Below are 10,610 nucleotides of genomic sequence, written 5' to 3'. Positions count from 1 at the left end.
GTTCTGGACTATTATTGGCTGAAAACCTTGCCTCCGTATCCGAGCCTGGGAAGGTCACATCATTGGCGAACCCGCGTGACAGGAAGTTCCTGTTACGTAGAGTCTCCTTAGTTGTACTTCCGGGTGAAATGCCAGACTGCCACACGTGGGTATGATCGCTGCTCTGTATCTGTGAGGGAAGTGAACAGTGAGTGGGGAGATCGCGGTGTTCTTTATACCTGTCACCCGAGGTGAGTACTGTATGGAAGAGCTGCCATCGTTTGTTCTTCATAAGAAGTGTATGGTAGATTAGTGCCCAGCTTTATGTTCTTATAACCCTTCTTATCCATAACCATCAGTCTGCGTGCAGAATAAGCGTTTTATTTATTGAGTCATCAGATGAGAAGACTTGAACAGGGAATGCTTCAGCCCACACTGCAACTGAAAGAAAAGGCAGAACTTTTTGTCATCTGTGTCACTTTGGGGAGATTTCCCTTCACTTCCTGTCCCATAACCAAAACAGGAAGTGAAAATTCCACTCACAACATTAGTGTCCTCATTGGAAGATTCCCCCTTTTTATTATTGTTCTGGTGACATTTTGTATGATTTCTTTCACTCAGGTTGATAATGGTGCACAGGACTAATAGAGAGGGGGAATCTCCTTATTAAGGATAAGCTCAGGCGTGTTTGAAAACTGCACATGCAGAGCCCTCCAAGGAAGTCGGCACTACACAGCGCTAATCGCAAGCAGTGACATTGTCCCGATGTGTGGCTGAAAAGATCGGGACAATGTCTTACTGCCTGGGATTAGTGCTGGCGGGCTCTGCATATGCGGTTTGCGAACAATCCTCATCCTTAATGGGGACACCGCAATCAAAACGTGACAGATGTTTTAATCCCCCTCCACCCTATTCAACGCTAAACAAAGTTTTGCTTTTAGTTATACTGTAAATGCCTCATTTTTAAAGATGAGTTCAGTATAGGGCTGTAACTAATGATTATTTTCATAATCAATTATTGTTTCGATTATTTGGATAACCTCCACTGCTCAAACAGCTGTATACTGCACTGTAGGGGGAAACAGAGCACAGCACACTCCCCCCTCCCTTTACTTTCACTGTGCTGAGGCTGTGAGCTCCCACACAGTGCAGACGTACCGTTTTTGGCAGGTGACCGGGAGATCGGGCTTATCTGACAGCCCTTCTCTCCCGCGACACCCCAGTGTGCTGCTAGAGGGCTAGTACCGGTTGAGAAAGGCTGGTACATGGCATGCTGATATCTTTGTTTTTGTTAAAATATTTGTGTCCTGAAGCTGATCATGAGCTGCCTGATATTTGCATAGCAATGCAGACAATTCATTTTTAAATGTCTTCTTATATAGGAATGATTTGCTGCCGTTAAGCGCTTATTGCCTCACTCAATAATCATTTTCTTCTTCATATAGATACACAAAAACAAGAGAAATGGAGGAGTGTTTCCCCCGTGGGGGGACCCTAAAGAAGTCTGAGGAAACTGCCACTAAAAAAAGGCAGAGAGAAGACGACAACCTGTTTTCTGTAAGTCCCCAATGTGTGCTTGAAATTGGGGGGTAAAAAATATATAAAAAAAAAATCCTTGAAACATTATGTTTGGAGAAAAGGTCCTGTAGTGTTAATCTAGTTCAGGGATAAAACTGTTCTTGTATTTTATTGACCTGTAAAGTCAAGCATGAGATTATATTTATAGGGCTGATTTTTAAAAACTGTAGTAAAACCCACCTCCTGTGCACTACATTATGAGCTTAGGATTATAATTGTTCATTGTCAATTCTGATAGTGCAGCCTTTCTCAACCTTTTCAACACAGAGGAACCCCTGAAATATCTTTCCAGTCTCGGGGAACCCCTGCTAAAAATTACTATATCTACAACTTATGATACATTAGTGCAGGGGTAGGCAACCTTGGCCCTCCAGCTGTTTTGAAATTACAAGTCCCATGAGACATTGCAAGACCCAGACAATCACAGGCATGACTCTTAGAGGCAGAGGCATGATGGTATTTGTAGTTTCTTCGCAGCTGGAGGGCCGAGGTTGCCTACTCCTGCACTAGTGTGATAGTCAGTCAGTGGGAAGTATACTCCTTACACTTAAAATTGCAAGCTCTAATGATCCCTCCTGTATTGTATTGTCTGCCCTCATGTTGTAAAGCGCTGCGCAAACTGTTGTCGCTATATAAATCCTGTATAATAATAAAAAAACAGGCTCCCTGTGAATGGCTGAAAAGCTCTTATGCCCTGTACACACGATCAGAGTTTCCATCGGAATAAACTCAGACAGGTTTTTTCACCAGAATTCCATTCAAGCTGTCTTGCATACACACTGTCACACCAAATTCCGACTGTCAAAAACGTGGTGCCGTACAACACGTATGACGAGCCGAGAAAAATTAAGTTCAATGCCTCTGGGGATGCGTGTTTTTTTTTTTTTTTTTTCTGCATGGAGTTCCATACAGACGAACAGAATTTTTGATAGAATTTTTTTCCGTCGGTTCTCTTTTTAACCCCGTCGGAATTTCTGACGGAAAAAGTCCCATGGGGCATACACATGGTTGGAAAATATCAGATGAAAAAATTCCGTCTGACTTTTTCCATCGGAAATTCCGATGGTGTGTACGAGGCATTAGTCTGACTTACTTGACATTGCTCTGGCTGCAGGTGGTACGTTTCTGTACCGCTGCTGAAACACAGGGTCGTGTACTGTATTTAGCTGATGCTACGGTTTGTACAGTGTGGACAGCAGCCATGGTAGTTGGTAAAGGATTTAGATTGTTTGAACCAAGCTGGCCCAAACTATTTTAAAGGGAAATTGGTGCTAGGCTTTAAAGCTCCAGCAGTCCAAGGTCCTGGCATTATCAAGACTGATCCAGAATTATTGGATGTGGGGGTTGCTGAGGGACAGTCCACTTCTGTAGCATGGGAGAGTACCATCTCCTGGAGGAGCAGAGGGTCAGGTAAGTAAAAGTACTTTTGAGCTTCCCTAGACCTAATCTAGCAGTTACCCTTGCCGTGCAGGCACAGCCCCACTACAAGGGAGAATTTTCACATGCTCCTTTTTTAACACGTTCCCTACCGAGTCATTGTAAAATTACGTCGGGGGGGAAACTTCGTCCTTGCATTCCCAGGCGGGTAAGGGGGCGCCGCATTGCTCGGGACCCGGTGCGTGTGCCCGGCGGGCCGCGATGACCGCCGGGCACCCGCGATTGCCCGCAATCATGACAGGACCATGGATCTGTGTGTGTAAACACACAGATCCGTGTCCTGTCAGCGGTGAGTAGACAGATGTGTGTTCCCAGTACAGACGAACACACCTCGGTCTCCTCCCCTTGTGAGTCCCCTTACAGTTAGTACACACTTTAGGGAACATATTAACCCCTTCCTCGCCCCCTAGTGTTAACCCCTTCCCTGCCAGTCACATTTACACAGTGATCGGTGCAGTTTTATAGCACTAATCACTGTATAAATGTGAATGGTCCCAAAAATGTGTCAAAAGTGTCTGATATGCCCACAGCAATGTCACGGTCACAATAAAAATCGCAGATCACCGCCATTACTAGTAAAAAAAATAAAATGCCATAATTCTATTCCCTATTTTGTAGATGCTAGAACTTTTGCACAAACCGATCAAATATGCTTATTGCGTTTTTGTTTTTTTTTTTATTATTTTTTTTCTTTTTTGGTAAAAAAAAAAAAAAAAAAGAATTATGTAAAAGAATGTGTATCGGTCTAAACTGAGGAAAAACGGAAACAAATTGTTTTTAAAAAAATAAATTATATTTATTAAATCAAAAAGTAAAAGATGTGTTTTTTTTTTTTTCAAAATTGTCGCTCTATTTTTGTTTATAGCGCAAAAAATAAAAACCGCAGAGGTGATCAAATACCACCAAAAGAAAGCTCTATTTGTGGGAAAAAAAGAGCGTAAATGTTGTTTGCGAGCCACGTTGCTTGACTGCGCAATTGTCATTCAAAGTGCGACAGCGCTAAAAACTAAAAATTGGTCTGGGCAGGAAGGGGGTGAAAATGCCCTGAATTGAAGTGGGCAACTTTTTATAAGTCTTTCTTGAATACATCCCTGACATAGCACAATATACAACAGTAGTGTGTGTTTTTTTTTTTACTTTTGTATTTATCTCAAAACTGTATTGTTTGACTTCCCACAAGACTGATAAACAAAGCACTGTAGGTTGAAAAATAAATAATTGCACTGTTCATACTGTCCATTTTTATTACCTTTTTGTTAATGCATTTTCTGGTATGACATAGACCTACCGGGAAGAAGCAGAAGAAACTGGTAAGAAGAAAAAGAAGAAACAACTGAAAGAAACTTCAAAGGCATCCCAGCATGAAAAGGGCTCATTTGCAAAAGTTAAAGCAGTGGAGCTGCTAAATTATAAGGTTTGTAATCCCTTTTCGTGTGTGTGTGTGTACAATTTATAAAATAACGTCTAGCAGGCAGGGTGAAATATTATGGTCGAGACCTCATAAAGAGTCTGCCATAAATATCTATCTGCTAGTAGTATTGACATCGCAGTTTTAGTTATGCTGTAATGTTTGAAAAAAAGATTACTTCTTTAATAAACTACAGTTTTTTTATTTTAGCTTTAGTTGAAGCTATTTATTTTTAATTGATTGCCAGAACCTGTAAGATCCAGAAATGTTCATATTTCCAACGTTTGCAAAAAACACACACTTCACATTTTGCACCTCCTGTAATAAGTATTTTTCTCCACATGCAGGACCTCAGTGTTGGGATGTTGTTTCTTGGATGCATTAAAGAGGTGAAAGATTTTGAACTGGTTATAAGCTTGCCTTATAATCTCGTAGGCTTTGTCCAAGCAACAAATATCTGCGAGGCCTACACAAAATTGCTTAATGAACAAGTGAAAAAAGAGGAGCCTGTGGAGGTAAGTGTTGTTATCCTTTGCAGACTTGGTTCATTGATTAGTTTCGATTCCATACTAAAAAGCAAAGCTATTTTGAGAATAATGTTGCGTTCTTTGTACGCTGCGTGTAATAGTGCCTAATGATTCAATTTTTTTTTATTTTTTTTTGCCCCAACAGGGTCTTATTCCTCTTCCTAACCTGTATTCACCAGGAATGCTGGTCAGATGTGCCATTAGCAATTTGGAGACCACGTCTGGTGGATTCAATAGCATCAAATTGTCCTTAAACCCAAAACTCATTCATGGGGATCTTGCGCCATCTTCTGTGCACAAAGGCATGGTATGTCTGCATAGTGTTCTGTGTTTGAAAGCGAAAAGGGTGAAAAAACATAAATTGAACATCCATATCGGAATCTGAGCTACATTCATTGGTCACTTTATTAGGTATACGTGTCCAGTAAGAGAAATGGGTAAACTGTAGTAAATCTTGGTACTACAACTCAATATATAAGCATGCAGACATGATCAAGTGGTTCAGTATAATAAATATTAATGTGGAGGATCAGGGATCTTGGTGACTGTCAGTGGAAAGATTGTTGCTTGATGTGGTCGCAGAATCTCACATGGCTGACTTTGAACGTTTTTACACGCTACGGTCTTAGTTTACAGAGTATGGTAGGAAATGGCAGTAGTTCTGCTTGTTAAAACGCCTTGTTTAAAGCAGGTAGGCTTTTAAAAAGTGTTGTGTTTTTGTGTATTGTGTTAATATTTATTTAAAGCTTATGAGAATTTATTTTTACTGCTCATAAGAAATTATGCCTTTTAATTCAAAATGTATGTACAGTGCAAGTGAGATTTCTGTCAACATCTTTAATGCAGGGCTTGACAAATTTGCATGAAATCTAGGAGACAGCTAGAAAAATTTCAAGACACATGGCGCAGTGTAGCCCAGGCGCCAGGCCACTATTTTAAGTCACAACCTGGGGTTTTTCGAGCGATTATATATATTTTGTTACTGCAGATAAATGTATTGTATGCATTTGTATAAAATAATTGGCCTTTTTTCAATAGTGCTTAATTTTTTAAGTTCAAATATTTATGGCTAGAAAAATATAAATAAAACAAAACATTTGAATTAGGGTTTAAATGGGAACACATTTTATAAAAAAAAAAAACTTATCAGATTGCTTTTACTGACATCAGATGGAAGCACATCCCCTGATCTACAGATGAATGAAAGTAGATCAAGAGTATCTACACGTTACTTTGTACCTTTTGGAAAGCAGATGGGCAGTGAGAACAGGCAGGGGATACCCTCAGTGCTGTCAATGACTGCTTGTCGCAGCCCTGGCCACCACAAGAGGGCACCAGTTGCTCGATGTAAGCATCTCTCTCCAGCAGGCCGCAAAGCCGTGGCCTCAATGGCCGGCATTTTAGTCTGCGCACCCGCGGGCGGGGACCGCATGGGGACAAGACACAAATGCCACAATGTAGCCCAGGTGCCAGGCAGCTGGTTCGAGTTGCCATTGCGACCTGGTTTAATGAGTTAAGACATATTTTGCCTGTATTCCATCATGGAGGCAAAGCAATAAGTCACAAAAGTGCCTGATGCCTAGCAATACTAGTAAGGCCCCTATCACACTTGTGCGACTTGTCCTGTGACTTGGGACTGCAGTCACATGACAAGTCGTACCCAATGAGTACCACTCGTGTCTGTGCCTGTACTACTTTTGGTCTGACTTTAATGCGAGTTACACAGGCATTCCCTGAAATCACGACAAAAATCACACGACTTTGAGTCACTGTAGTGTGAAAGGGGCCTAAGATATAGTTGTTGCTTTAACACTTATACCAGCTTTTAGGTTTCAGCAGAAACTGTAAACTAAAATGAAATAATCCTCTCCTGAAAGAACAGTTCTGGGTAACTATAATTTTTAGTGTGGCATGTGAACGTCCCACCCAATGTGTTTTTGAAGCAGTCTTTAAGGCTGGGTTCACACCTATGCGAATTGGATGCCGCTTACACCGCATCCAAGTCGCATAACATTTTAAAATGCATTAATTTTAATGAGGCTGGTTCACATATATGCGGGGCATTTGCATTGCCCAAAAAAATTGTGCGTTTTCTAGGCATTGCGGTTGGAATTTTCTGCACATTATCTTCTATGGGAACGCATCTGATGCGCAGATGTGTTCCATTATGAACACAAATTCTCTCCCTACTCACTACACCTTCCCTCTCCTAGGTCAGCTGATCTGCAGCTACAACGGAGAGGAACCACTGAACAGCTGTTTTTTTCTCTTCGCACTGAAAACTGAGCTGGAATTCGCACCGCACATGTGTGTAATCAGCCTAAAACAGAAAATCTAGCTTTAGACAGCATTGTGTTGTGTGGGCCTTTTTAGCACCAGTTTGTGGATAGTTCAAATACATATGGGGAGGGGTTTGGGACTTTAAATGAAGCATACACCCAAAAGGGGCAACTCGAACAATAAATGTCTGGCTAATGTGTCATTGTTGGTAACTAAATATGTATAAGCATAACGTGGTACAAGCAAAAAAGTATTAATAAATATAATAGTTTTATTTCATACATAATGGATAATAACATGGTAACAGAGTAGCATAATTGTCCATATTAATGACCTAAAACCCCAACTTCAATGTGCCGTGTCTACACAATATAATACCATACTTAATTGGTACAATCCGGTATAGCATAATCGATATATAATGTTGGTAACACTCTTAAAATGTGAACAAGTAGCATCTGTATAGCTTGACGCATTTTGTGGATGTCTTCCACTCGTCAGGAGCAGATGCAAGAAAGGACACTTTTGACACTATTTTGGGACCATTGACATTTATATAGCGATCAGTGCTATAAATATGCACTGATTACTGTATAAATGTCACTGATTACTGTATAAATGTCACTGGCAGGCAAGAAGTTAACTGTGGGGGAATGGACTGACTACAGAAGGAAACCGATCCATGTTCCTATATACTGGGAACATACGATCTGTCTCCTCTCCCCTGACAGGAGGCGGATCTGTGTGTTTACACATGCAGATCTACGTTCCTGCTCTGTCGCAAGCGATCGGGGGGTGCCTGTGGGCACACCCCTCCCCCCTATCGCGGGCTCCTGTGTCGCGCCCCATCCCACAGGGAAGCAGAGGACGTTATATGACGCCTGCCCAGGATGGGAGATCACATCTGCAGACATCATATGACTATGGGTGGGTATTGAAGTGGTTAATCACCACATTTTTCTCCTTCACTGATGGGCTCTGATAAGGTTGCACTGCTACGTGACACTGATGAGGCACTGGTGGACCATTGTGTAGTTGTCATTTGGCTACACACTTGTTCACAGCTGCCCAGATACAATACTGAATTGAAGTTTGGATAGTAGTAGTGAGGTTGTTAAAAATGTTCTTTGCTGTGGTCATTGTATCCAGGGCAGAGAAAGGGGTGAAATGCAATTTTGTTTAGTTCTTGCGGGCGCAATCCCGTGATTCAGCCGTCGGCTATAGCCACTCACGGTATCACTCGGCCCCATCGTGCCGCGTCATTGGATGTGATTAACAGCAGCGTGAGACAATGTCTGCGCTGCTTTCAATTAACCAATGAATGAGCCGAGAACCACGGGCGTTCACGGCGCAGGATTTTCGAGGGGTCAGGTAATTAAACGGGAGCTTGGGGGGGGGGCGCTAATCATCGGATATTTTTTTACCTTAATGCATAAATGCATTAAGGTGAAAAAACATGTACCTTTACAACCCCTTTTAAATGAAAAAATCTCTCAACTGGGGTAATGGAAATAAACACGTCAAAGATTTCCAACCTATACCCTTTGTATCAAAAAAAAAAAGTAACACATGAGACAGGTATAAACTGAATAAATCCTTGTAGAAACTTGATCATAGTTTGTGTGTCTTTATGCATCATGCATATGAAAAGGAAAGAATACGTTCAGTTAATTGATGTTTGGGTGGTTTTATGGTAGAATGCACATATTGCATATATGTTGTTGTATCATGAACTCTGATCTTTTCCTCCAGTATCTCACTGGTCTTGTATCGAGTGAGGAAGACCATGGCTATCTCATTGATTTGGGCATTGCTGGAACTAAAGCTTTCCTTCCTCGACATAAGGCTGACGTGTATATAAACCAGACAAACAAAGGTGGGTAGTTTCGACATAGTTTGTCAGTTAATGTCACATCACATTGTTTTATAACATATATATTTGAACATGTTGTGTAATAAGATAAACATTATTGCTGTAGTTTCTTACATTTTCCTTGAATAAAGTAATTTCTTTGATCTATGTACATAAAATGTGCTACAAGATTAGTCCTAAATGTTTACAGTTTGCCACAGACATGAAAATTAGGGAGGCTCTCTCCAAGGGGTGTACTTTAAAAAACCTGACAGAGGCTCTAACTCCTCCAAGGCAGTTTCACTTAAATTTGGGTTGTCTTTTAAAGTGACCCTGTCCGGTCGAAAATTAAAGGCGTATTGTTGCCTGTGTTGTGGCTTATTTCTGTTTTCTTTTAGTAGCCTTTAGAGCAGAACTTTACCTATAACAGTTTGATCACCATTAACGTTCTTTAACCACTTCATCCCCGGAAGGATTTGCCCCTTAACCACTTAAGCCCCGGACCAATATGCTGCCTAAAGACCCAAGGGGTTTTTACAGTTCGGGACTGCGTCGCTTTAACAGACAATTGCGCGCTCGTGCGACGTGGCTCCCAAACAAAATTGGCTTCCTTTTTCCCCCACAAATAGCTTTCTTTTGGTGGTATTTGATCACCTCTGCGGTTTTTATTTTTTTGCGCTATAAACAAAAATAGAGTGACAATTTTGAAAAAAATGCAATATTTTTTACTTTTTGCTATAATAAATATTTTTTTTTCCTCAGTTTAGGCCGATACGTATTCTTCTACCTATTTTTGGTAAAAAAAAATCGCAATAATCGTTTATCGGTTGGTTTGCGCAAAATTTATAGCGTTTACAAAATAGGGGATAGTTTTATTTTATTTTATTTTTTTACTATTAATGGCGGCGATCAGCGATTTTTTTTTTTTTTTTTTTTTTTTTTTTTTTTTTTGGACAATTTTGACACATTTTTGGGACCATTGTCATTTTCACAGCAAAAAATGCATTTAAATTGCATTCTTTATTGTGAAAATGACAGTTGCAGTTTGGGAGTTAAACACAGGGGGCGCTGTAACATTTAGGGTTCACTTTGTGTGTGTTTACAACTGTAGGGGGGTGTGGCTGTAGGACTGACATCGATCGAGTCTCCCTAATAAAAGGGATCACTCGATCGATGCGCCGCCATAGTGAAGCACGGGGAAGCCGTGTTTACACACGGCTCTCCCCGTTCTTCAGCTCCGGGGAGCGATCGCAACGGGGCGGCTATAAACGAATAGCTGCGCCGTCGTCCCGGATCGCTCCCCGAGGCTTACCAATTTGTGCAGTCGTACCAAAATAAAATTGATGTCTTTGATTAATATGTATTCTTCTACATATTTTTTGGTAATACAAAACATAAAGTGTAGCGCTAAATTACAAAACAATTAATGAATATACTACATGTGTAGTATATATTATAAATCTGTGAATACATATGTTAAACGTGCAAACACAGTGTCTATAGAATGAGTGATTGTCCAAATGAATATGAGTGATGGTGCTCCGATAAT

At 40.8% G+C, this 10,610-nt stretch overlaps 1 protein-coding gene across 1 annotated transcript in view; it reads left to right on the top strand.

Annotated features, from left to right (window-relative positions):
- The first annotated feature begins 73 nt into the window (after nucleotides 1-73).
- The window catches only part of PDCD11 (programmed cell death 11), a 53,223-nt gene continuing 42,686 nt past the window's right edge, over nucleotides 74-10,610 (top strand). The window contains exons 1-6 of the mRNA XM_040361862.1: nucleotides 74-230; nucleotides 1,425-1,536; nucleotides 4,277-4,408; nucleotides 4,750-4,917; nucleotides 5,075-5,236; nucleotides 8,962-9,085. Coding sequence (XP_040217796.1) covers nucleotides 1,444-1,536; nucleotides 4,277-4,408; nucleotides 4,750-4,917; nucleotides 5,075-5,236; nucleotides 8,962-9,085 — 679 coding nt within the window. The 5' untranslated portion in view covers nucleotides 74-230; nucleotides 1,425-1,443. The remainder of the gene's footprint in view (nucleotides 231-1,424; nucleotides 1,537-4,276; nucleotides 4,409-4,749; nucleotides 4,918-5,074; nucleotides 5,237-8,961; nucleotides 9,086-10,610) is intronic.

Source organism: Rana temporaria, chromosome 8 (genome assembly GCF_905171775.1).
Source record: "Rana temporaria chromosome 8, aRanTem1.1, whole genome shotgun sequence".
Lineage (NCBI taxonomy): Eukaryota > Metazoa > Chordata > Amphibia > Anura > Ranidae > Rana > Rana temporaria.
The sequence above is the reverse complement of the archived record's forward strand: the minus strand, read 5'-3'. Positions and strand labels throughout refer to the sequence as shown.